General features: G+C 42.5%; 1 protein-coding gene across 2 annotated transcripts; it reads left to right on the forward strand.

The window, feature by feature from the left end:
• Positions 1–27,078, forward strand: e2f8 (E2F transcription factor 8). 2 transcript variants are annotated; one of them, XM_067993544.1, is made up of 14 exons: positions 1–89; positions 6,389–6,499; positions 7,395–7,673; positions 7,860–8,016; positions 8,966–9,271; positions 10,721–10,882; positions 13,936–14,073; positions 14,206–14,418; positions 15,341–15,425; positions 15,781–16,360; positions 20,160–20,450; positions 22,273–22,408; positions 23,122–23,525; positions 25,901–27,078. In XM_067993544.1, exons 2-14 carry the CDS (start codon positions 6,398–6,400, stop codon positions 26,096–26,098), a joined length of 3,051 nt encoding a protein of 1,016 aa, XP_067849645.1. In that variant the 5' UTR covers positions 1–89; positions 6,389–6,397; the 3' UTR covers positions 26,099–27,078. The 2 variants fall into 2 exon arrangements, with proteins under 2 accessions (XP_067849645.1, XP_067849644.1); XM_067993543.1 differs by lacking the exon at positions 1–89 and adding an exon at positions 5,583–5,683.
• The last annotated feature ends 800 nt before the right edge of the window (positions 27,079–27,878 follow it).

A 27,878-nucleotide genomic window follows, 5' to 3' on the forward strand; every position in this document is an offset into this window, starting at 1 on the left:
TATGGGAAAAAAGCTAGAATGTTCGGCAGAATACCTATAATGTACAACCGTCCAAAACAAGCCTTAAGGACACAAAACCTCCCTGAGCAGTAAGTTGAGATGTAATAGTAGTGATTGTCAATAACTGCGGATAAATTGTTTAGCGATGCAATAGTAAATGTAAACTGTAAATATACTGTCGGTAAAAAAAAATTTTTTAAAGGATACAAAACCTAATCTCAGCGATCGGGAAACTGAAAGCAACGTGCGTTTTGAACGCCGAGGCGATTGAAATAACTTTTATGGACTGCATTCAGATGAAGATTTGCATGTGTCGGGGGGTGGGGTGGGGCTGCAGTTACTGAACCTGAGTTTTGAAGCAGTGTTGGGGAGTGGGGGGGGGGGTGGTTTTTTTTGTTGTTTTGCGCGCTCTTTCCCCCGCCAATTCCCAAAGTTGCGATCCGCTCTCGGATTGGCCGGAAAAAGTTTGTGCGCGTGTCCTGATTGGCGGGTTTCCGCCCAATGGCAGCGGCGCTGGGGAGGCGCGCAAAACATAAACTTTACTTCAGTGCAGCAAGTCCCTCCACCAACATTAGTTTTATTTTTGTTTTACTTACTGGAGTGTTTCATGATAAAAGTTAAATGGAACTGCTTCACTTTTTGTGATTCCTTTCCTTCCCTCCCCAACCCAACCCAACCCAACCCACCTCTTCCCCCCCCCCCACAAAACAAAAGTGATTAAAAGGAAGAGCCTGTTCGGGTAAGGTTTCGCAAGAACAAACAAAATACAACTTTTTTTTTTAAATGGTTTTCTTTTTGAGTATATTGCACTAAGGCGGGTAAACTGCACTCAATGTATGGGGCGGTCTTCGTTCATTGCTATGGCGGTCCTTCGCATTTAAAGGAAGGTTTTTTTGTTCCATCAGCTGCAGACGTTTTTTGTCTGATCGCTGGGTGAATGTCGGTGACTTGAGTTACACGGTCAGGATCAGGCAGGAAGAGTTCTGGAGATCTCATCAGGCACCAAGTCCATTCCTCAAAACTTTGGGCGCAGTCTGATACCGAGATGCTTCCATTGAGATATATATATATATTTTAAAATGTTACAAAAGCTGCTGAACACAGCCTAGCGATGCTAATATTAGCACTTCACACCGGCCGACTTGCAGTAGATGATGAAGCGCATTATCCGATATTTTAGCGGGGTTCCTGTCCCGGCCGCCTGCTGACAGCGCCACAACTTTGACAGCCCTCCCCCCACCCCCTCCGCATGATTCGCGCCCTGTATTTAGACACACGCTCACAGGGGCTGCTCTGATCTTACCCTCCCCGGAGGAGAAGGGGGAAAGCGGGTGAGGATCGCCCCTTCCTTCCTTCCCCAGTCAGCGGCCTCTCTCATCCTCCACACCACCTCCTGGGGGTGGAGGGAACCTCTTCACTCCTGACAGGAGGGGGTGACCGCAGCCGCGGGGCCTTGGTGTGAGTGCAGATCGTTAGAATACAGCGCGCATCGCAGGGGGTTTGAAGACGGTCTCTCTCCTCACTCTCCTTCCCACTCTCCTTCCCTCTCTCTCTCCTCACTCTCCTTCCCTCTCTCTCTCCTCACTCTCCTTCCCACTCTCCTTCCCTCTCTCTCTCCTCACTCTCCTTCCCTCTCTCTCTCCTCACTCTCCTTCCCTCTCTCTCTCCTCACTCTCCTTCCCTCTCTCTCTCCTCACTCTCCTTCCCTCTCTCTCTCCTCACTCTCCTTCCCTCTCTCTCTCCTCACTCTCCTTCCCACTCTCTCTCCTCACTCTCCTTCCCTCTCTCTCTCCTCACTCTCCTTCCCTCTCTCTCTCCTCACTCTCCTTCCCTCTCTCTCTCCTCACTCTCCTTCCCTCTCTCTCTCCTCACTCTCCTTCCCTCTCTCTCTCCTCACTCTCCTTCCCTCTCTCTCTCCTCACTCTCCTTCCCTCTCTCTCTCCTCACTCTCCTTCCCTCTCTCTCTCCTCACTCTCCTTCCCTCTCTCTCTCCTCACTCTCCTTCCCTCTCTCTCTCCTCACTCTCCTTCCCACTCTCTCTCCTCACTCTCCTTCCCTCTCTCTCTCCTCACTCTCCTTCCCTCTCTCTCTCCTCACTCTCCTTCCCTCTCTCTCTCCTCACTCTCCTTCCCTCTCTCTCTCCTCACTCTCCTTCCCTCTCTCTCTCCTCACTCTCCTTCCCTCTCTCTCTCCTCACTCTCCTTCCCTCTCTCTCTCCTCACTCTCCTTCCCTCTCTCTCTCCTCACTCTCCTTCCCTCTCTCTCTCCTCACTCTCCTTCCCTCTCTCTCTCCTCACTCTCCTTCCCACTCTCTCTCCTCACTCTCCTTCCCACTCTCTCTCCTCACTCTCCTTCCCTCTCTCTCTCCTCACTCTCCTTCCCTCTCTCTCTCCTCACTCTCCTTCCCTCTCTCTCTCCTCACTCTCCTTCCCTCTCTCTCTCCTCACTCTCCTTCCCACTCTCTCTCCTCACTCTCCTTCCCTCTCTCTCTCCTCACTCTCCTTCCCTCTCTCTCTCCTCACTCTCCTTCCCACTCTCTCTCCTCACTCTCCTTCCCTCTCTCTCTCCTCACTCTCCTTCCCTCTCTCTCTCCTCACTCTCCTTCCCTCTCTCTCTCCTCACTCTCCTTCCCTCTCTCTCTCCTCACTCTCCTTCCCACTCTCTCTCCTCACTCTCCTTCCCTCTCTCTCTCCTCACTCTCCTTCCCTCTCTCTCTCCTCACTCTCCTTCCCTCTCTCTCTCCTCACTCTCCTTCCCTCTCTCTCTCCTCACTCTCCTTCCCACTCTCTCTCCTCACTCTCCTTCCCTCTCTCTCTCCTCACTCTCCTTCCCTCTCTCTCTCCTCACTCTCCTTCCCTCTCTCTCTCCTCACTCTCCTTCCCACTCTCTCTCCTCACTCTCCTTCCCTCTCTCTCTCCTCACTCTCCTTCCCTCTCTCTCTCCTCACTCTCCTTCCCTCTCTCTCTCCTCACTCTCCTTCCCTCTCTCTCTCCTCACTCTCCTTCCCACTCTCTCTCCTCACTCTCCTTCCCTCTCTCTCTCCTCACTCTCCTTCCCTCTCTCTCTCCTCACTCTCCTTCCCACTCTCTCTCCTCACTCTCCTTCCCTCTCTCTCTCCTCACTCTCCTTCCCACTCTCTCTCCTCACTCTCCTTCCCTCTCTCTCTCCTCACTCTCCTTCCCACTCTCTCTCCTCACTCTCCTTCCCTCTCTCTCTCCTCACTCTCCTTCCCACTCTCTCTCCTCACTCTCCTTCCCTCTCTCTCTCCTCACTCTCCTTCCCACTCTCTCTCCTCACTCTCCTTCCCTCTCTCTCTCCTCACTCTCCTTCCCACTCTCTCTCCTCACTCTCCTTCCCACTCTCTCTCCTCACTCTCCTTCCCACTCTCTCTCCTCACTCTCCTTCCCTCTCTCTCTCCTCACTCTCCTTCCCTCTCTCTCTCCTCACTCTCCTTCCCTCTCTCTCTCCTCACTCTCCTTCCCTCTCTCTCTCTCCTCACTCTCCTTCCCTCTCTCACTCTCCTTCCCTCTCTCTCTCCTCACTCTCCTTCCCTCTCTCTCTCCTCACTCTCCTTCCCACTCTCTCTCCTCACTCTCCTTCCCACTCTCTCTCCTCACTCTCCTTCCCACTCTCCTTCCCACTCTCTCTCCTCACTCTCCTTCCCACTCTCCTTCCCACTCTCTCTCCTCACTCTCCTTCCCACTCTCTCTCCTCACTCTCCTTCCCACTCTCTCTCCTCACTCTCCTTCCCACTCTCTCTCCTCACTCTCCTTCCCACTTTCTCTCCTCACTCTCCTTCCCTCTCTCTCTCCTCACTCTCCTTCCCTCTCTCTCTCCTCACTCTCCTTCCCACTCTCTCTCCTCACTCTCCTTCCCACTCTCTCTCCTCACTCTCCTTCCCTCTCTCTCTCCTCACTCTCCTTCCCACTCTCTCTCCTCACTCTCCTTCCCTCTCTCTCTCCTCACTCTCCTTCCCTCTCTCTCTCCTCACTCTCCTTCCCTCTCTCTCTCCTCACTCTCCTTCCCTCTCTCTCTCCTCACTCTCCTTCCCTCTCTCTCTCCTCACTCTCCTTCCCTCTCTCTCTCCTCACTCTCCTTCCCTCTCTCTCTCCTCACTCTCCTTCCCTCTCTCTCTCCTCACTCTCCTTCCCTCTCTCTCTCCTCACTCTCCTTCCCTCTCTCCTCACACTCCTTCCCTCTCTCCTCACTCTCCTTCCCTCTCTCTCTCCTCACTCTCCTTCCCTCTCTCTCTCCTCACTCTCCTTCCCTCTCTCTCTCCTCACTCTCCTTCCCACTCTCTCTCCTCACTCTATCTCTCCTCACTCTCCTTCCCTCTCTCTCTCCTCACTCTCCTTCCCACTCTCTCTCCTCACTCTCCTTCCCTCTCTCTCTCCTCACTCTCCTTCCCTCTCCTCACTCTCCTTCCCTCTCTCTCTCCTCACTCTCCTTCCCTCTCTCTCTCCTCACTCTCCTTCCCACTCTCTCTCCTCACTCTCCTTCCCTCTCTCTCTCCTTCCCACTCTCTCTCCTCACTCTCCTTCCCTCTCTCTCTCCTCACTCTCCTTCCCACTCTCTCTCCTCACTCTCCTTCCCACTCTCTCTCCTCACTCTCCTTCCCACTCTCTCTCCTCACTCTCCTTCCCTCTCTCTCTCCTCACTCTCCTTCCCACTCTCTCTCCTTCCCTCTCACTCTCCTTCCCTCTCACTCTCCTTCCCTCTCACTCTCCTTCCCTCTCACTCTCCTTCCCTCTCTCTCTCCTCACTCTCCTTCCCTCTCCTTCCCACTCTCTCTCCTCACTCTCCTTCCCTCTCTCTCTCCTCTCTCTCCTTCCCTCTCTCTCTCCTCTCTCTCCTTCCCTCTCTCTCTCCTCACTCTCCTTCCCACTCTCTCTCCTCACTCTCCTTCCCTCTCTCTCTCCTCACTCTCCTTCCCTCTCACTCTCCTTCCCTCTCTCTCTCCTCACTCTCCTTCCCTCTCTCTCTCCTCACTCTCCTTCCCTCTCTCTCTCCTCACTCTCCTTCCCTCTCTCTCTCCTCACTCTCCTTCCCTCTCTCTCTCCTCACTCTCCTTCCCTCTCTCTCTCTCCTCACTCTCCTTCCCTCTCTCTCTCTCCTTCCCTCTCTCTCTCCTCACTCTCCTTCCCTCTCTCTCTCCTCACTCTCCTTCCCTCTCTCACTCTCCTTCCCTCTCTCTCTCCTCACTCTCCTTCCCTCTCTCTCTCCCCCCGGGGCTGTGCTTTCAATGGTAAAAAATTTTCCCCGCCATCCCAAGCACCCCAACGGGCCGAAATTCAAACCCAACGGGCGCGGGCTCGTGTGGTGGAACCCGCCGGCTCCCGCGCGGGAAAAAAAAAAGCGGTTCAAACCCAGCCCGTCAACGGCCGGCCGCTGCTCGCGGGGCGGCTTCTCCGCAGCTGTCCGCCCACGGCCCCGATTCTGCGCGCTTTATTTCTTCTTCATCATCATCATATTATTATTAATAATAATAATTAATAATAAATTCCATCGCTGCGGGAGAGGAGGGAGGAGACCCCACAGCGGACGCTGAGTCCCCGCCTTCGAGGAGACACGGCCCGACTCCCTCACTCTTTCTCTCTCTCTCCCACTCTCTGGATTAACGATTTTAAGGAAGTCAAAGCGAGCCGTCGTTCCCCGGGAGTATCGCCATTAATATCTTTGAGAGGTACTTTTATTCAGCCGGTGTAACCTCGAGTGCCGTTTCAGCGATGTGTGCGAGACCGCGCGCGGTTTTCGGTTTACGCGCCAATTTCAAAAAAACATTTTTTTGTTTTTTTAAAAAAAAATGTTATCGCTCTCGGTCTGTGAATCGGCCTCACCTCCTTGCTCAGTCAACCGAACTTGGAGGGCCCGCCTCCTCTCCTCGCTCATTGGTCCGCTCCCGCCAGTGTTTGGACAGTCGCCAGGGGTAACGCGGCCGTGATTGGTTGCGCCCGGTGCCAATCGCGCGTACAGGTTAAGTTGATCCCGCTCCGGGAACCATTCATTCATTCACCTGGTCCCGCCAAGGAGACTATTGCGCCTGAGCTGGGGCTGATTGCAGTTATCCATCCTCGGATTATGATCATTATCCCGATTGAAAGCCGCATTATTTTTTTTTAATGGTTTTAACGAACCTACCGGGGCTCCTGGCGAATTAATTTTTTTTAATTGATATATATATATCTCAATCTGTGGATTTTTTTTTACACTCAAGTTATATTTTTGTTTCTTTGTCACCGTTTTAAGCTCATTTTTGGCCTTGATTGAAATCGCCAAGTCTTGTTTTTTTTTGTAGCTTAAATCCATATATTTCAAATCGGGTCAAATGCTTCGATACTGTTTAACATTGGAAAAAGCCAAACTGCTATTTCTGGTGTGATGTTTTTAGACAAACAAGATGACCAGCTTTTGCTTAAAACTGCAAAATCTGAGCGAAAGCTTGAAAACTGCTGACAGAAATGGAAAACCTGAAGATGAGGTTACAGAAATCGACCAAAAAGTGAGTTGCTTGCAATTGCTATAAATTTGCCCCATTTCTCTTTTTGCTTAGGAATTGACGTACTAAGGCATTTGGTATTATGGGTATATCTCAGACTTTAGCCTTCTTCTGACACTGCGACTGCTGACGATACCCTGAGGCAAGAGTTACTGTGACAGGTAGAGAAGCTGAAGACCTGGTGTTAATGTCTTCATGTTAACTTGGCTTCTTTACATGTTTCAGTGAACCTTGTCACTTCAATGAATCATCTATTGAAGCAACACATCTTAACCACTTAGTATATTCCACAGGTGACAGCAGCCCAATGATAGTTGATCCTTATCCAGTCTGGACAGTATGAGCTGGTTATGTAAGTGTGGGTTAAAGCACCATAGCTGAGACGTAATCTGTGCACACATGCTTCCAGAAGTGATCACTGGATAACCATCAACAGTGGGGATTGTGAATTTTTGCATCCTAGTTTGGAATAGAATTATACAGCATAGGAGGAGACCATTCGACCCATCGTGCCTGTGCTCGCTCTTTGAAAGAGTTATCCAATTAGTCCCACTCCCCTGCTCTTTCCCCATAGCCTTGCATGCTGATTGTAGTATGATGCTCTGGGTGAGATTGGCTGGTCAGTGCAGGACAAGTTTGAAACTGGGACCTTTTAATATCTCAACAGTGATACTTGGGTGAAGATACTGTGTATTTATTTTGGTGTGGGGGGGCAGATGTATCTAAACTTTTTATTTTTTTAAAAAAGGTACCATCTTTATTTAAAATTATTTGACAAACCTTTATTGCTTCTTTACAACACAGCAGATCAATGTGAATTGTACTATCAACTCTACAAAATATGATGGAAATGATGTATGGCCCTATAAAATTTGGATTTTTGTGTCTTTTAAAACAGGAAAATGTATTTTTAGAGCCACACAAAAAAGCAACAAAAACTCCACTGAAGCAACAGTCCTCCACCTCACATTCAGTACTGGGAGGAATTAAACCAGACTTGGGAACCATGACCACTCCAACAAAGCTTCAGGAATCCCCTGTTGGAGAGCCGTGGACCCCTACTGCTAATTTGAAAATGTTAATCAGTGCTGCTAGTCCGGAGATTAGGAGTAGGGAAAAGAAGAAGGAGTTGCTCATGGATGAAGATCATACTTCAGAGGCAAATGAGAATTTACAGGTACAGTAACTATTCAGAAGGGTTATTTTGTAGTCCATAAGCAGAACTGTGTAATGTGGATTGTTGTAGAGTGTAAAATTAGGATTGGAAAATAATACACAACTCTTTTTTTAAATTATAAATACCATCCTACCATTTCTTAATGACAAGAAAGTATGGCAAAATGTGTTTGTATTTGAATTTCAGGACCAGTTATCTGGGGAAGAATTTGAGAAATTTCATCCAAGTCGCAAAGAAAAGAGTCTGGGTTTGTTGTGCTATAGGTTCTTGGCACGGTATCCTGACTATCCCAACCCTGCAGTGAACAATGATATCTGCTTGGATGAAGTAGCAGCAGAACTGAGTGAGTTGATGCACATGTCTTATACTAGGTATATATGCAGTATGGAGATACAGGACTTAATGCTAAGGGGAATCTGAAAAGTTACTCCATTTACTTTTGACTAGTCTCGGACATAAAAATGTTTTTTTTCTTTTGAACTACTACCTGTAGTTATCGACCTCTCACAGAAGACTAAGTTGGGGAAATCCACAAAGATATAAATTACACATGGTCTGTTGGAACCTTTAGGCCTGGCTCTATCATTTATTTTACTTCAAGATGTTAGGTCTTGTGTGCTTGGAGAGCTAAATGGAGCTCTACTTAAATGGAGCTTTCAGTACTGTAATACCTGCTTATTCAACACAAATTTCATGGTGCTGTTCCTGTTCTGAAAGAATTGTGGCAACTAGACTTCTAGTTACTGTGTTAGTTGATCTTAGGCAGGATATGTTGAGGTACCTACAATTGCTTGTAGTAACTACATTATAGCCTTATTAAAAATAAATTGAACATAGAGGTACAGGAGTGTAGCTTGACTCAATTTTCCTTTCTACAGCCTGATCATGTTGGGCCAGGAAAGGGCACAGACGAACAAAAACAACCAGGCTTCCCACTTGTGTGTGCTGACCACTGCTATAGTATTCATGTGTGGATATTGGACAATAAAATGATCAGACTCAACTTTATGGTCAACCTTCACTGTTTGGACTTGCATATGAATAATGGTCACTTGGGCAATGTAACTGAGGCCTATTGAGAACTAAGGATGTGTGCACAAGGTCAGTTGCCATATGCAGGAGAGTAAATTGGGATGCAGAAGAGAAAATTGAGTTAAACTATATAAATATTGTCTGTGAAATTTGAGGTTCAGTTTATTTTTTAATAAGCATGTAGAGGATCAAAGTATGAATCTTCTGCCATAAATGGTGTACTTGATCACTTAACAATATTGTCCTTCCTCCTTCAATAGATGTTGAACGTAGGCGTATCTACGATATTGTGAATGTTCTAGAAAGCTTACATATGGTGAGTCGCCTTGCTAAGAACCGATACACATGGCATGGACGCCACAATCTCACTCACACACTGGGAACGTTGAAGAATGTTGGTGAAGATCAAAAATATGCAGAACAGATGTTGCACATTCGGAAGAAAGGATTTGAACTACATGAAAGCTATATTAAAGAGCCACTTCGTGAGCAAAATTCAGCCAACAGTGAGGTGAAGCCCAAGGAAATGTACTTCGTGGAACTCCCTGGAATGGAATTTAGAGCAGGTATACGATTATTAAGGTTTGTTGATGTAGTTAAACCAGGTGTTAATCTAATGGAGATACTGTCTGGAATTTTGTGGCATTCTGTATTTTGGGCATTTCTTTGTAAACATATTTACGTCTTTTTTCTTTTTGTGGCAGTGATTACCTACTATGGTCACAGTTTAAAATTAGACACGAGAAAGGGTTATTCAATCCACCAAACTTGTTTGTATAGGTCCATGGCTTCTACCTAGACAGATTATTGTGCTAATTCTCTGTACTTTTGATAGCTTTATTCCATAAATTTATAGTCACAAAAAGTGGCTGCATAAATATTTGATTGCTTCAAACTTGCTGTGCCATTTCGTTCCACCCCTTCTCAATTCCTCAAAAATACTCCGTTCCACACGCAGCAGCCAATTCATACACAAGGTCCTACAAACAGCAAATGAGTTAATTGACCATTTTAGTGGCGTTGAAGGATGAATGTTGGAGGACTTCCTGTTCTATGCGATTCTTTTTGCGTCCACCTGAACAGGCAGACAGGGTCTCAGTTAAACACTCTCATTCAAAAGATGACACCTCTAACAATGCAGAACTCCCTCAATACTACAATGAAGTATTGGCCTAGATTTTGTGCTCAAGTCCTGAAGTGCAGCTTGAACACACAATCCTTTGACGCGGAGATGAGATGCTACCACTAAGCCAAACTGATAGATAAAATTCTGGAATCCCTTCCCGCCCCAACCAATTATTCCTCATTTCCAGGTGGAACTAAGTGACTGTTGTTGTCTCATTTTAAAGGATGCACTGCTGGAGTTCCTTTGCAACAAGGTGATGTGGCAATCTGTCTCAATTACAAACTTGTTTATGTGACTTGGCTAACAATATTTCAATTGAAGATTATAGCAATGTTACTGGTGATTTTTACCTTTTTTAAGAAGGGTTTTGATAGCGTAAATCAGGAGAAACTGTTTTATCTGGCGGGAGGGTAGGTAACCAGAGGACACTGATTTAAGATAATTGGCAAAAGAACCAGAGGGGAGATGAGGAGAATTTTTTTTTTAATGCAGCAAGTTATTATGATCTGGACTGCACCGCCTGAAAAGGTGGTGGAAGCAGATTCAGTAGTAACTTTCAAAAGGAAAAATTTGTAGGGCTATGGGGAAAGAACACGGGAGTGGAACTAATTGGATAGCTCTTTCACAGAGCCAGCACAGGCACGATGGGCTGAATGGCCTCCTTCTATGCTCTGTGATTCTACTTTTAATGGTAATGGGAAAAATATGGAAAACAAATAGTGTCTCTGATAGTACAAATCTTTTTGCCAGAAATATTATATTTGGTTATTGTGATTTACTGACAAAGTACCAAATCAAGAGAGTATAAAATTTGGGGCCATCCATTTATGCAAAATAAGTTCTATTCTGTTTTCCAAACTACGAGTAAAATTTATTTTTTCATCTGCAGCCTCAGTAAATGGGCGGAAGGACAAATCCCTGAGAGTAATGAGTCAGAAATTTGTCATGCTGTTCCTGGTATCGAAGCCCCGAGTGGTTAGTCTTGACACTGCTGCTAAAATCCTAATCGGTGATGACCAGAAGGTGGATCTGGATCACAGCAAGTTTAAGAGTAAGTGAAGTACTTTATATATTTTAAACTGTACATTTTAATTATATTAGTAACAAAAATGATCACATGATGACCTGTACACTTATTTAAGTGAAAGTATGAATTCTTCATTTCTCCTTTTGTACACTTGTAATTCCCATGCCTCAAATTGCTGCTCTTCAGTTTTCCATCAGGGGGCATGTAACAATGATTTGTAAAAAAATAACTTTCTCTGATTCAATTCTTCTCCACTTCCAACAGTAAGTCATTTTACTTTGGAAGGCTAAAGAGATGATGCAGTTCTTGTGATGAACTTAAATATCTTCATCTTCCTCAACCCTTTCTGCACAGTATTCCAAGACAATAACTCGAGGGTGAGCATTGCAAAAGGTTGACCTCAAATACTCTATATCTAGGTGCCAGAGGAGGTGGATACAATTATTAAGTTATATTTTGAAGGAAAGAGCTTTGTAAAAAAAAATTCTCATCAACGTTTGGTGCCTGGCCTTTTTTCATCATCTGAAGATATTGACTGTTTGCTGAACTACAAACCCATAGGTCCCAGGTCACCGCCAGTATCCTATCCCAGTAGCCATTGATGTGTGTTTGTAAGTTTGGCAAGCTATTTGATTGTGGTGGGAGCCACAGATCAGCCTGATATTGTCCTCATCCACAGATCATTTTTTTCCCTCTTCTCCCTAATCTATAGTTACTGTGACCAGTTATATGCTCATTTCATTGTCCTAATTGAGATCAGTTAACTCCACTGATCAAGCATCAAACCTGGCCTCTCTGGCTCACCTGCTCACCTGGATGAGCTACTGAGGGACCAATAAAAAATTAGCTGACAATTAACGAGTGTTGAAATGTTACGGCATTTGCCATTTGAAATCTTAATTTGATTTAATTGCTGCATTTTTTGAGCTTTGATTAATTAGATTATTTTGGCTAACTGAGACCAATTGTCCCACCTCAAATACTGCCTTGACCGAGAATCACTAACTCAAAATAGACCAGGGACTGAACCTGAGATCTTTCTAGTTTGTATAGTTCATTTACGATACAAACTCGCCAACCGACCTATAAGTGAAGCTCCATGATTGGAGATCTCTGTCCATGCGCAAACCCCTGCTGTCCTTTATTTTTAAATATTCTAAAACCTGAGACTAGTACATGGAGCAGGGCTGTGTGATTGTTGTGTACTATTGTAATATTTATGCTAATGGTTTTGTTGGTTAATGTCTGAATTGATTTTTTTTTTCTTTGTGAAAGCTCCTGGGTGGGAGAGGTTAAGGGAAAGAGAAGCAAGTGTGGTATTTAGGAGGAACGATAAATGCCTGAAACATTTGTTTTATTTTTAATGTTTTGATTTTACTTCAGAGCCAAGGCCCCCTCCCTCTCTGACTGTCTCCCAGCCCACACAATCAGCTCTTCTTGGCCAATGCACACTGATATTGTCAACTACGCTCTTTTCTCAGGCATAGGTCCCTCCTCCTTCAAAACTGCTGACATTACTCCCCTCCTTTCAAAAAGCCTGCCCTTGATCCCGTCCGTTGTCTCCAAATAACGCTCTTTCCTTTCTACGGCCTTTGAATGCATTGTTGCTACCTAATTCCTCATTCACCTCTATCCCACTCCCTATTTGAATTCTTTTAGTTTGGTTTTCTTGTTTACTATCTTACCCAATACTAAGCTCTGCTTCGACTCATCAACAATGTTGCATGTGATCGTAGTGCATTATTCCTCCTCGAACACACCTCCTGCCTATTTCCATTTGTTAAAAGCACTGTATGAGTGAAAGTTGTTGTTGAGTGACAACTACTTTTTCCCTTTTTGTCCAGGAAGTTGCTCTTAGATTACGAGTCAGAGTTGTCTGGTTGATTACTATCCCCTCTGTTCCATTCACTTATTTTATATTTCCACTTTTTTTTTCTATTTCTCATTCGACAAAATTTGAGACTGAGAGCTAAAGTTGCACCCTAACACACTCTCTAGTGCATCATGTCAAGGCACTAAAGTTCTGTCACAGGGGTGCCTGGAAAAACAAGTTGGTATGGGTATTTGTATATCCTAACTTATCAATTCATTCCCAAGTTGTTGGATGGCGGTGGGGGGGGGGGGGGGGAAGGAAGATGTGTACAGTGGATTTTTGTAGTTTTTCTGTAGTCTTTTCACCATCCTATCTGAAATCAAAAGTCAAATACAATCTCTGCGCAGGATAACTCTCCCAATTGGCATCCCCAGTGATCAGGCCTTAAAGCAATTATTTCAGAATTTTGAAAGCTAGCTCAAACTTCTATTTATTCCAAACTCAGTCAAACAGTGATGGAGGTGTTTGATCATGTGTCGGGGTGTGGGCCTATTTGGGAGGCTAGTTTGGCTAAGCGAGAGAGAGAGATAGATGAGGACACACACTTCAATGAAAGGTATGTATTAAGCTGGTAACATATCAAATTTTCGGACTAAGACACACTGCTATCTTATGAATAGAGTATAGGATCAGGGATAATGGCTTTTGAGGTTTTAGACAATTGTTAATGCTGTTATGTTCCAGGATAATAGTTATTGGCTCTCAAGTTTACTTGTGGTAACTAAATTGTCCTTGAGCATTGGAGTGTCCCTGTTTTGTTAGTAAAGGAGGAGGTAAATTTTACCTATTATGGTGACATGTGAACTTGTTTTTATCGATTGAATCAGTTGTAACTATTAATAAAATGTGGATGTTTTATTTTGAATTTACTGACCAAAGCACACTGAGCAGATCTTATGTGCCAAATAGTATATGACCCTTTACTATCTATCCACAACTTGCAATAGCTATGTGATGTACAGCCCTTGGTGATGTATAGGTCTTTGATTTAAGTTGTGCTGAGATCTTTGGAATAATATCCTTCCTATTTTACTGTCCTGCAAGGGGGGACAGGTAATGAAAACTTCCTATTACATTGATGTGTTAAAGTTTACATATTTTTGTCTTTTTAGGTCTTTATCAGCACTCCATTCTTGTTACATAAAGGGATTTCTGGAAAATAAAGTTTTCACTGTCTGTTAATGTAATTAACTTTATCTCACAGCTAAAATAAGACGACTCTACGATATAGCTAATGTTCTCACCAGCCTTGAACTTATAAAGAAAGTGCACGTAACAGAAGTGAGAGGACGGAAGCCAGCATTTAAATGGATAGGACCAGAGGCATTCCCAGACCTAAATGGTATACAGTTGTTTTGATAAAATTATATTTCCCTGGTACTTACAATTTTTATCTGTTTTCTGTAGAAAATCAGTTTGATTACACAATTAATCAATTAAACTTTGATTATTAATAACGAAACTACTATTGCAGATGTAAAACCTATTACACTGACTACCTCAGCTGTAACTAGTACTCCATTACCCAAGATTTCAAAAGAAGCATTTGCCAAGAATCTTTTCCCTGCCTCTAACACCAAGCAAGGCTTCACTCGACATGCATCTTTGAACCACTTACTACAGAACACCGAGAATGATCAGAGGAAGATCAGCTCAGCACCCAGCAGCCCAGTTGGCAAAATCTGCAGTATGTATTTCAGAATAACTGTAATTTAGTATGTAACGGCACATACCAATTTATTGTTAAATTCTTAATGTATTTTTATACAGGCGCCATTAATTTTGTCATCTACCTGTTCTTGTCCTATAACACATATTTGTGCCAAATGGGCTTAACAAGTACCAAAATAAAACTAGCAATTTAATGAATGCGCTACTCTAGTTTTGTGAGCTCAATCACTTGATATCAGTGTCTACATTTGTTTGTCAAGCTTTTAATGCCAGGACGTAAACTTGTTCCATCGGGTTTTGATGATTGGGCCTTAATTATTTTGTTTTTGTGAAAATAACTGCCATAAAAATGGACAGGAAATTCATCTAAATGAACTCATTTCCTGTGCTAAGTTAAAAAGAAAACGTAAATTAATTTTTGTGTTAACCATGTTAACAGTTATGAGCGCACATGTTAAATTCAACAAATTGGAGAGGTGTAATTTCCAACAAGTCTGTCGTAGGAAATGGCTGCACAGAAATTTTTTATTGTTTTCGTGTGTCTGGAATACAGCACAATTACATCAAACTACTTCGCAAAAACAGGTTTGGTTATGTGGAGTTTTGGGGTCATTAATACTCAGCTGAACAGGGTTAGATTTAGGGAATCCTGAGGACACAAAAAGCACTATATAAATTTAGGTCTGGGTTATACCATTCCAATGGTGCGTTATTTAATGGGGAGAAAAATAGTTTTACTAAGGTTCTGAAAAGGGGAGACTAAATTACTGTGTTGGTAGTGAAGCATCTTTCTGGTGGTATTGTTGTGTCCCCCTTTTCTTTTTTTTCCCATTTCCTCCCCCTCTGCTAACAAATGTATACTGTTAAGCATCTTGTCAGTGTAATTTAATCATAAAGATTTGGAGATAGCTGAAAATATTTTTTTTTCCCCATAAAAGATGATTCGGCCAAACCTGGATTATATCCAAGTAAAATGGACCAGCTTGCTGCAATCTGTAAACTTCAATTGGAGGCGCAATCCAAGTAAGTGCCAGAAATTCATCACTCGTGCATCCCTGATGGATTTTCAAATATTACACAGAAAATTTTGCCCAATATTTTTCACCTATTTAAACGAGAAATAGTTTAAATATCTTTAAGTCTCATTTGTAATCAAATTTCATTTGCATTGTGCACATTTCAAAAGCTCTAAAGGAAACCGAGTCCTTAGTGAATCAATACTGTATGACCTAAAAGTATAACTGCAACAAAAAATTGAATGTTACTGAAGGATAGTGCATTTACTGGTACAACATGAAAGGAAATATTTTGAATGTTGTGCAACAGCCATTTTTTAAACTGTGTTCCAATTTTAAGTTTTTATTTTTCTTCCCCTCAGCATGATTGCCAGTAAACCCACAACCGTGCCATCAAAACAATCTCCCTTGCAAGAGAAATCAAAACTTGATAACCCCCCTGGACTTGTAGAACCAGCACCATGTACTGGAGTTAATTCAGCAGTATTCCCTCAGGTTAAATCAGCATTTCAGCCTCTACAGTTCTTTCCTTTGGTGCATGGACAGTATTCTTCTCTTTTACCAGTGATGTTACCTCATAGCCACTCTGGTGGATCTTATACAATTTATTTCCAACCTACACAGCCAAGAAACCTGACTGCGCACCCATCTGGCTTTACAGTGCAGTCTATATCCTTTGCCACTGAAAAACAAATTGTAAATCCGAGTGATTCAAAGTCAAGGAACCAAACCAATAAACGGACTGCTGAAACGTGTTCTGCCCTGTCAGATACAGATAACGAAGAACAAAATAGCAAATTGGCTAAACGTGATGCCATCCCTGACAGGTGCCTGAAGCGACCTTCCACATGTGACCTTGGTGAAGTTTGGCATTCCAAAAACTTGAAAGAAGAAGCAAATAAATCTGAGATCCAGGCAACAAAGGATGCTGATTCATTAAGGGTAAATTGATAGTGCATAACTTGTCATATTTTCTCAAATGACCTATTCATTGTGATTTTATTTTAAATAACTGCTGAGAGTAATGGTAACAGTTTAACTGTGTCTAGTTCTGTCAGTTGCAAATGGAAATTGGAGGCTCCCCCGAAAGTGTACTGAGCATCGTGTGGACCAGCAGGGTTCCTGGTCCGATCCCTGTCCTGTGGCAAGTTACCTGGGCGGCTCTGAGGCATGTAAATTAGCCTCAGTATCTGTTGGGCTGCGGGTTGCAGGCTAGATTCCTGATTATTATCCTGTGTTCCTGCCAGTAAGTCTGCTTGTGTGAACAGTGGTTGAGGATAGTATAGTGTTTGCCTAGGATATCTCTCCACACTAAGGAAATAGTCTGCCAACATTCTTTGTCCAGGCTTGTGTGAATAATGGTGACTTGAGCAAGATACTGGAGATGCTGTTCATGAGGTCATCACAATCAAGTCTCGTTATTTCTCCCTCTCTCTCTTTCCCCCCCCCCCAAAAAAAAACAAGCACACTTTCAAGTATGGCCCACAAGATAATTTTAAGTGGGAGCTCTTTTCTCTAATCCTTAGAGAGAATCAACTGATGAGTTTAATTGTTAGAGCTATTTCCCAAAAACGGAAGTAGGTCCCAGTAGTTTAGTCCATTTTCCTTTTCACCTGGTGTTAGGATTAGAACTCAGCCCTGATGACTGATGAGTAGAAAGTTTCCTACTGCCTACAGTAATCCTATGTAAAAAAACTCACAGTTCCTTGTGTATGCAACCAAGCAAGTTAACACTATTCTAGGGCACTTTTATTGATTGACCAGCTAGCCTGGCTCAGTAATAGAACTTTGAAGGGTTGACCTATTTCAAAGAGCTGGAATTGTTCCCACCAAACTGCAGTCCAGATGAAAACCAATGGTTCGGTTGGTCCAGACTGGACAACCAGCAGTATTCTAGCCTTGTAGATTGTGCTGTTTTAGCTGGTTAAATTCCAGCAATGCCTCAGTGTATACTTGGGGGTTCCTAAGCCCTGGTTCCTGCCAATCTATGTGAAAATTCTCAACCAGCTAGGCCCAGAGTGTTCCTTTTTGGAGGGAGTATGTGCACTCCATAGCAGGCAAACAAAGACACACTGTCTGTTTGGATTTCTCAGTAGCTTGGTTTAGAACATTTTAAGCATGGTAATGGCTTTCCATGTGTGTCGACACTTGGCTGACCAAAAGAAGAAGGATGGTTGGTGTGGGAAATACCTTTTTGATGCCTTTTAGAGGTTGGATTTAAGGTTCAACACAGAGATCTTTACTGTGCCGCTAATCTGGGATTGTTTAATGCTAACTGAAAGCTAAAAGTGGAAAAGACTGACATTATGAACACTAAAATTTACAATAAATAATTGTCACATGGCCTTGAAATACTTAGTTGGTGCCTTGACAACTGGACAAAATCCACTCCACAGGATCTCTTCTGTGACAAAATTTGATTGTGTACAGGCACTTATCCTCAAATTTGGTTCTAGTCTTATCTATTTAAACTAACAAGTAGTAGTGGGATTTTAACAAACTGGTGCCTGAACCATTAGCAATAAAGATCGTGGGGATGATTTTTACTCTGAGCCATGTGCCCCACGCATCCGCAGATGTTCGTGTGGGGAACCCGGAAGCGAATTGAGTGCGTTGCGATCTGCGATTGCAACTCAATTGAAGATGAGTATTTGAGCTTCCAGGTTTCCCTGGCAGCCAGATTGACAGGCTGGCTGCCTGTCGGTAGTGAAAGGAGCTGCAAATGAGAGGGGGGACGGGAGGGAGAGACACATAATCGGGCTTGGAAAAAAATCAGAGTGGGGGGGTGGTTGGTTAGCGACAGAGATCAGGGAGTGGGGTTGAGGGGGTGGTGTCAGCCAGCGACGGAGATAGAGGGGGAGTCAGCCAGCAACGATTGGGGCATAGGGGGGGGGGAGGGATCGGCCGATTGTGGGGTTCCTGTTGGCCAGGTGAGATTGTTGGGCCTCGATGAAGCACTCCTGCTCCTCCAGGCCCACAAGCAGTGCAGTAAAGGCACTCACCTCATGGATCCGGCCCTTCTCGCCTGCTTTCACCTGACGTGATTCGGAAGTGATGGAAAACCTGAACAGGAAAGGTTAAGTTCATTTTAATGTTCCAATACACAAAATATTAAGTATCTCAATGAGGTACGTTGCCCTTTTAAGTATCGGCCCGCCGGCTTTAAATGGGAGCGGGACTTCCTGGTGTCTGCTGTCCACACACATACAAACCTGTCTGGGTTAAACCCAGAAGTCAGCAAGTTGGAGCCAAGACATGATCCTGCTCCAAGTAGCTGTTATTTTAACCCCCAACCCACCCGTTCTTGAGGGTTAAAATTTACCCCGGTTCTGCATTTGGTCCATTTGCTCTGCTTTTATTTTGGTGGCCGTCCTTAATGAAATCAAATGTATGCAAATAATATTGTTGTAGATGAATTCTCCAAATTGTTCAAGCAATTATCTTGTAACCTTGTAACCTATCACAAATTAAGATGTTTTATTGATACGTGATTAACTAATACTTACCTATTATCTGACATCAAGAAAATTAATGTCTTGTTTCAAAGAGCAAGCCCCTTGATTATGGTAATTTCAAATTCATGTAGCTGAGTTGGAATGTGCTGCTAATATTATACTTGGAAATTCATCTGGGTAAAAGACTGCCTTTGAGATGCCCTCTGAAGATATGAGAGAGGGCAAGATGCTGGAAAGCTCAAAACTGTTCTTGTTGATGAATATTTCAGTTCAGTTGTACATGTGGGATATTAATATGGGATTGGATCAAAAACTTCCATTGATGCTAATGAAAGCCCTTATTTCAATTTGTGCTGCATTTGCTTTTTAAAACCTGCCTTCCAAATTTAATTTTGGTGTACAAGATTATGTAGTCTGGACAGTGAGATAATCAATGTTCTAAATGTTTATTGAAAACATTACATAAATATCTGCCTACTGAAATTTTTTAATGATGAAATTAATATTCATATGGAACTGTGGTTAATTTAAATTGGCATCTGTGCCTGTAGTTCAGTGCTGTTTATTTACCAAAATATTTTCTTCCCAAACGTGTTGACATCCCGTTGGTCGGCCTCAAGAATAGGCTGTTGTTGAAGTATGCGTCTTAAGTCGATTACTTGACACAGCTTGTTTCACAGCTGAGCCTAACCCGGTCCTCACCTGACATCTGTGCTCATATTTCAAGCCGGGATCAAGGCATTGTGAATGGGAACTGAAGCTTAACTTTTCTCAGCAAAGGTAGCGCCCTCGAATGCAATCCTTGCTGAGAGCAGCTATCCCACTCTATTGCTCCGAGATTTGCTGACCCATCAGACAGAAGGTTACACCTTTTTAACAATGAAACTCCTCAAGCCAAAGAGCTTTTAAAAAATAAATTGAGTCGCTATTCTATTTTAATGAGTGATATGTTGTAACATTTCTTTAATTACTAATGGTTGGTTATTTTTTTAATTAGTCTGCTTATTTTAAATGTTGTACTTTATGATGCTGCAGGGCCTTGCAAATTAGGTTTCTGTCAACTGCGCTGCTGTGCTTTTTAAGACCCTGATAAAACATGTGTCAATTATGAATCTTGATGTCTCAATTAAAGCAGTTGTGCAGTAATTGTTGCCCTTGCACCTGGTGGCTGACTTCTCTTAAGCTTGCACACAATTTAATGTCTTGCATTTATGTTAATTGCAAAATGTAGAACCTAAAATAGAAAACTGAAGAATTTAACATATTCCCTTCATTTCTCCTTGAAGGTCCCATCACCAAATGAAGATGAGCTTTTTGAGATTCATCAAGCTAGGCTAAAGACCCGCAGAAGTTTGATAACTAATAGGGCTTCCCCGAGGGCTCTGCATCTGGACCCAGAGTTCATCAATGCCCCAGAGGACAAAAGTCTTGGCTCTGAAAAGCTAGAGCACAGTGTCGAATGCTTCCTTGAGAATGAAGAGAAGTGTGGAATTGTTTTGTCAGAAGAAAAAGCTACTACAGTAAAAGCTGTTCCAGTGGCAATTGCATTTCCTGCCCATCTTCATTCTGTGTCTGAGGTGAGATCTTAGAATCATAGAAGTTTACAACATGGAAACAGGCCCTTCTGCCCAACATGTCCATGTCGCCCAGTTTATACCACTAAGCTAGTCCCAATTACCTGCACTTGGCCCATATCCCTCTATACCCATCTTACCCATGTAACTGTCCAAATGCTTTTTAAAAGACAAAATTGTACCCGCCTCTACTACCGCCTCTGGCAGCTCGTTCCAGACACTCACCACCCTTTGAGTGAAAAAATTGCCCCTCTGGACCCTTTTGTATCTCTCCCCTCTCACCTTAAATCTATGCCCCCTCGTTATAGACTCCCCTACCTTTGGGAAAAGATTTTGACTATCTACCTTATCTATGCCCCTCATTATTTTATAGACTTCTATAAGATCACCCCTAAACCTCCTACTCTCCAGGGAAAAAAGTCTCAGTCTATCCAACCTCTCCCTATAAGTCAAACCATCAAGTCCCGGTAGCATCCTAGTAAATCTTTTCTGCACTCTTTCTAGTTTAATAATATCCTTTCTATAATAGGGTGACCAGAACTGTACACAGTATTCCAAGTGTGGCCTTACTAATGTCTTATACAACTTCAACAAGACATCCCAACTCCTGCATTCAATGTTCTGACCAATGAAACCAAGCATGCTGAATGCCTTCTTCACCACCCAATCCACCTGTGACTCCACTTTCAAGGAGCTATGAACCTGTACTCCTAGATCTCTTTGTTCTATAACTCTCCCCAACGCCCTACCATTAACGGAGTAGGTCCTGGCCCGATTCGATCTACCAAAATGCATCACCTCACATTTATCTAAATTAAACTCCATCTGCCATTCATCGGCCCACTGGCCCAATTTATCAAGATCCCGTTGCAATCCTAGATAACCTTCTTCACTGTCCACAATGCCACCAATCTTGGTGTCATCTGCAAACTTACTAACCATGCCTCCTAAATTCTCATCCAAATCATTAATATAAATAACAAATAACAGCGGACCCAGCACCGATCCCTGAGGCACACCGCTGGACACAGGCCTCCAGTTTGAAAAACAACCCTCTACAACCACCCTCTGTCTTCTGTCGTCAAGCCAATTTTGTATCCAATTGGCTACCTCACCTTGGATCCCGTGAGATTTAACCTTATGTAACAACCTACCATGCGGTACCTTGTCAAAGGCTTTGCTAAAGTCCATGTAGACCACGTCTACTGCACAGCCCTCATCTATCTTCTTGGTTACCCCTTCAAAAAACTCAATCAAATTCGTGAGACATGATTTTCCTCTCACAAAACCATGCTGACTGTTCCTAATCAGTCCCTGCCTCTCCAAATGCCTGTAGATCCTGTCCCTCAGAATACCCTCTAACAACTTACCCACTACAGATGTCAGGCTCACCGGTCTGTAGTTCCCAGGCTTTTCCCTGCCGCCCTTCTTAAACAAAGGCACAACATTTGCTACCCTCCAATCTTCAGGCACCTCACCTGTAGCTGTCGATGATTCAAATATCTCTGCTAGGGGACCCGCAATTTCCTCCCTAACCTCCCATAACGTCCTGGGATACATTTCATCAGGTCCCGGAGATTTATCTACCTTGATGCGCGTTAAGACTTCCAGCACCTCCCTCTCTGTAATATGTACACTCCTCAATCTTTGTGAATTATCAAATGTGATTTGCAAAATGGATCTCGTGCCCAAAAGCTGAAATTGTTTTTCTGTTTCAAGGATTGGTTTTACTCTGTTACAAGAATCTATACTTTTTTAGCAGATGGTTTCCATTTTTTTCCCCCCAATTGTCCCAGTTTATATATCTGTGTTTTTTCCCGTTCAGACTTTAATGCCATCAGGATACCTCATTCCATTGCCACAGCAGTCATCTTTCAGTAATTCAGGCAACACATCACCTGAAATGAAAAACAAATGTGTGTCCTCATCAGAGCATCAGCTTCACCATTCACCATTATCAGGTTTGTGATTAAACCTTCATGTTCAAGAGATTCTAACTGTGCAATGCTTGTAAAACTTTTTTTTCTATTTGAAGAAAAATCAAGAATGAATGAATAATGTAATTTAATTATTGATACAGCCATTATATTTGGGGAGCAAAACCACCTTTGGAACTGTTACATGAACCCATGGAAAAGCAAACTTCACTATTCTTGCTAATCACTGGGCTGAAACCCCTCAGTATAAATTAGAGTCTTCAGTCTCTGTCCACTCCCCAGATTTCTGCATTTTTATCCTTTCCTGTTTTGATTATCCTTTCATCTTTCTTTCAAACCCTCTCGCCATAATTTTTTTCTTCTCCTTACACAACTGATCTTTCCTCTCTCGCATAGCTATGTTTTGTGGCAGTTCCTTAATGCCATATCCTAAGACAAAAATGTATCCACTAAGATTACCATGATGAGCTGAGTTGTACAGAATACAACTGTATTCTGTAAAACTCGTAGTCGTTGTAGTTTCAGTTGTGTTTTATTTCTTTCAGAATTAATTGAGACTTGTGTACTGAGGGGAAAGATTGTATTGCTGGCATATTATTGCTGCTGCTCATGCTTGTTTGTTCATATTTTATCTTGGTAAAGTCATGCATCTATTGGTGTGCATTTTTTGTATTACAATAGTTCAAAAAATTTAATTTCTACTTTGACAATGAGCTATTAAAGTGTTTTTTTTGTAGGTGTACCAGTGACCACTTCAGACTTCTCTCCAGCTAATTTTTCTCCCACCCACATCACCCCTTTGAAATTGCCTTGTCCAGTGGCTGTTCCTTCTTCTGTAGCCTCTCTTCCGGTAGTGAGCCAAGCCAACATATCATCCTTCACTTCTTCAGGTCAGCACTTGCCTACTCACAGTCCCAGCCCAGGAATTCTGAATTTCACGCTGCAGAATCTTGGTTTGATCAACCCCGGGGTGCACTTTTCAGTGAGTCATGGGCCTACAATGGCTACTGCTTCTCCAGAGCAAGCTAGTCCTCTCACAGGACACATAAATCTACAACAAGGAAAGATGATCTTTGTTAAGCCAGTGTCTCCTCATCACCAGCTGACTGGACAACCTGTAGCATTGATCAGTATACAACAGGTGAGCTATGACGCAAACACATAAAACCGCAATGAACGTGTTAAAATACTTCCTTAAAAAGACTTGATTCAACAACTAGCAAGCTAAAGCACCAACTATGCCTTAAAAGAACCCAACTATAACTAAACTATACAGGCAGCTGATCCTTAGTTTGATTCCTGATTTGTGCTGATACAATTCCTCAGCTAAGATTGTCGGGAGGATAGTAATATTTCCTGTGTGTGTGAAAAAAATCCAAGATTCCTGCTTCAGAATGCTTTCCAGTTAACCTTGCTAGAAAGTGTGATTGTAAAAGAATTGGATTTTGCTCTGACTTGTTAATTTTTGGCCCTTCCTCCCTATTGAAATAGTCTGCTGTCACTCACTGTCTAGACCCAAAAATGAGGAATGGCTACTTCCTACTAGCGTCCATGGAACTGTACACTACCCTGCGTTACCCAGGAAGTGACAGTGGACAGCAATCAGGGGTGAGTCCCCTGACTTCTTTTCTTCTTTCCCCATCCGAGACAGGAATATTTGAACTCAGTGCAGATCAGTGATCAATGCCCTCCAATGAGTGTGTTTACCCTTCACGGGAGCTGGACGATTAGTTTTGTGAATATTATAGATAGATAATATAAATGTATTCTACACTTTGCCTTTTGTTTTAATACTGTGTCTTTGAGACACTCCAGAATATAATTCTTTGTCTAGATCTAAGCAACTTAGGTTTTCAAATGGTGGTAAATTTCCTCAGTATGTGTTTCGTGAAGCTGCAAAGATTGTTTTATTGCAACCACTGATACATATGCCCAGAATTTCCTCGGGGATTCTCCCAATCTCCTGCTGTAATGCCGGAAACTCCAATTACACGGTGAATCTGGGGCTTCTGCCTAAGTTACGGCAGACGATTGAGATTGCGTATTGCTTAAAGCGACAACTTAGTGCAGCACTTAGCTGTGTTTCAGTTCTAAAGAGGCTATTGTTGACCTAATGGAGATCTTTAAAATTAGGAAAAGGTTTGACGGTAAACGTAGAAAAGATGTTTTCACTTGTGGGGAGACCAAAACTAGGGGTCATAGATATGATTGTGACTAATAAATCCAATAGGGAATTCAGGAGAAACTTCTTTACCCAAAGAGTGGTTAGAATGTGGAACCTGCTACCACAAGGAGTAGTTGAGATAAATAGCATAGATGCATTTATAGGGAAGCTAGATAAGTACATGAGGGAGAAATGAATAGAAGGTTATGCTGGTATGGTGGGAGGAGGCTCCTGTGGAGCATAAACACTGGCATGGGCCGAATGGCCTGTTTCTGTACTATAATTTCCATATAATTGTTGGATCTTTGTTAAGTCACAACTTCCCTTTTCAATTTTTAAACATTTTATCCAAAAATATATTTTTGTGAACTACAGCATGCATTATTTACCCAGTTGAGAAGTGCACACGTACCCTGCCCATAAGTTTCTGGAAATGCTGATGTGTAAGTGGGCACAAGTGATGTGCAAAAATTACTCTTGTTGTCCAATACTCTTTCTCGCTGCTGCTTTTTTATTTTGGTGTTCTCCCATTGTATTTTGGTGCCCCCTAATTACTTTGGTAAGATCTGAATTTCAAGACGTGGAAAATTGGAGATTAACAAAGGTCCTACTCCAAGCAATGGTTCAGCACATTGGTAATTTACTGAGTCTGGCAGAGTAGTGGAGTCTCTGGAAATTTTTGGGAATGGGGATGTTGTGGAAGGAGTAATACAATATGCACAATTCTCACAGTTCAAAAAACAGTCATCATTCAAGATGAGCAATTAAACAGTTTCATCGTGACAGTGTCTAACTTGTATGTCGCAATATAAACATAAGAATTGAGAGTTAGGAGCTCTTCATAAGTTAATTTTTACTGGATTGAGTACCTTGGAGTAACCACGGTTTTATGCTGCTTCTGATGAAGTGAATTCAATATTTACTCATGTCCTTGAAAGGATATTATTATACTGGTCAAAGTAAGTGAAGGATTGCCTTCCTTTCTGAATAATGTCAAGGCATCTGAGATCTGACTCTATGCCGATATGCATAAAAGCTTCATAAATTTCTAATGTACATTCTTGAGAACCCGATACAATGTTTATTTTGTTTAAGTTAAAACCTTTTGTGGTACAGCTGGCACTTTAAGAAATAATAGCTGTAATAGCAGCTGACACACTTTGCTAATAATAACATGTTGACTGAACATGGAGTGCTGTAAGTCTATTCCATCACTATGTATCACTAAATAAGTTGCAATGGGGAGCAGTTTTAGTGACTGTGGTAAAGCATATCCCAAACTGTAATATGAAGACAAATAATAAAGAGTAATTGCCTTTAAATAGTTCCTGATGATCTCTTAAATTTTACAGCCCAGCGTTCCAGCTACACCTGAAGGTGCTCAGTCAATCAACAGGGAGAGTTTTTTCCGTACTCCAGGAGATCCAACTTCAGCTTCCATCCTGTCATCGGTTACCGCAGTTGTCTCCACCAGCAAAAGCAAAAGCCCTCAAGGAAACGTGCACCTTCCTCAACGAAAGCTTGAAGTCTGCACTGAAGATTTTCAATGACTTTGGAACAGCTGGTAAATCCAAAGTGATCTAAGATTTTTAATGTATTACTAGGTTATGAACAAATCTTGGGGTACATTTTAAATATGTAACGCATAATTTGCGTTTAATTCTATGACTTTTTTATGTTATCTGGCAGCGCATATTGCTCTAAGGGATTGTTTTGAAGAGAAGTTTACATTGTACCAATGTGACTGTTAACATAGCCATAGTTAACAAAACTGTGACCTTCTGCCTAAGCAGAATAAAATACAATGCAAAACCATATATTCATATAAAGTCCTATGTTTAAACATGGCTAAAATTACAAACTACAAGGAATATTTACTTTGCACATTATACACATGAAACAATAGGATGAATACCATCCTACCTGGAGTTGGTTTAGTGTTGTGTGTATATAAGTGGTACAACCATTTGTACACATTAACTGCAAACTAACATTGGATGACATTCATTCACTGGGGATGATCTCAACATAGATGCAGATATACTGTAAAGTCACCTTAGGTGGTCATTGTTACTGAACAAATCGATCAGTACAAAATTAAGATGTCATAGAACATCTGATGTTGGAGGTGCAAATCACAGGAAAATTGTATGTTTGCATTTGAGAATGTGCATGGTCCCAGGATAATCCATTGGAGAAATACACAAAAGTACTGTAGCTTGTACATATTGTGCTGTATTTATGTATTACATTAAAGCATTAACTTTAAATGGAATTAAATTTCAAATTGATATACTTATGCAACTTTATATGTCACTGTCTCTTGTAAAACCAGTCTGAACAGGTACTGTGAGCTGTAGATGGTCATAGATTTCTAATGATTTCTGGGCTCTATTAGAAATTAAATTTTAAAACATGGAAATCCAAGTAGATGGCAAGTGATCTTTGTTAGTCCAATCAAGTTTCTGTCTAATTATTTGAATTTATTTATAATATTGTCATGCTGTTCTGTACTGTGACTAGTTCAGAATAAATCTGTACAGTTTTTAATTTCTACACACGTGCTTCTAATCAGTTGACTAATTTTTACACCAGTTTAACATGTGAAGCATGCGTCTGAGTTTTTGTTTGCAAGCAGTGTTGTGTAGCAAACAGTTAGCCTTGGCTTATTTTCCCAGAATGCAGTGAGCTTACTGCAGTCCAACATCACTCACTGTGTGGTAAACTGAATCTTCCAACAAATCTGACCTTAATGCTTACCTGCTGTTGTACAATGATGCTAAATTAATAGATAGCTTTGTCACTCAAATGGACTTCCCACTCAAACAGCTAAATTTTCACAGCGCTGACAAATTTGTAGAGAAGATGTTTCCACTTGCGGGGAAGACCAGAACTAAGAGCCATAAATATAAGATAGTCACTAATAAATCCTATGGGGAATTCAGGAGAAACTTCTTTACCCAGAGAGTGGTTGGAATGTGGAACTCGCTACCACAAGGAGCAGTTGAGGCGACTAGCAGAGATGCATTTAAGGGGAAGCTAGATAAACACGTGAGGGTGAAAGGAATAAAATGATATGCTGATAAGGTTAAATGAAGTAGGGAGGGAAGCCCTAAAAGGTAATGCCCTAACCATTAGGATGTTCCCAGCGGGATGGTTACTGCTGGTAAACTGTGTGGCGGTTAAATTCCAATAGTATCCCTTTGCACGCTTGTCGATTCCTAGGCTTTGGCTCTTGTTAGTCTTATGCAAGTGGGTTTGTCCCTATGAGGAGGAAGCATGCACTCCAAATGTAAACACTATTTACATGAATTTTTCAATTGTTTAATT

The sequence above is a fragment of the Heptranchias perlo genome, chromosome 12 (assembly GCF_035084215.1).
Source record: "Heptranchias perlo isolate sHepPer1 chromosome 12, sHepPer1.hap1, whole genome shotgun sequence".
NCBI classification, from domain to species: Eukaryota; Metazoa; Chordata; class Chondrichthyes; order Hexanchiformes; family Hexanchidae; genus Heptranchias; species Heptranchias perlo.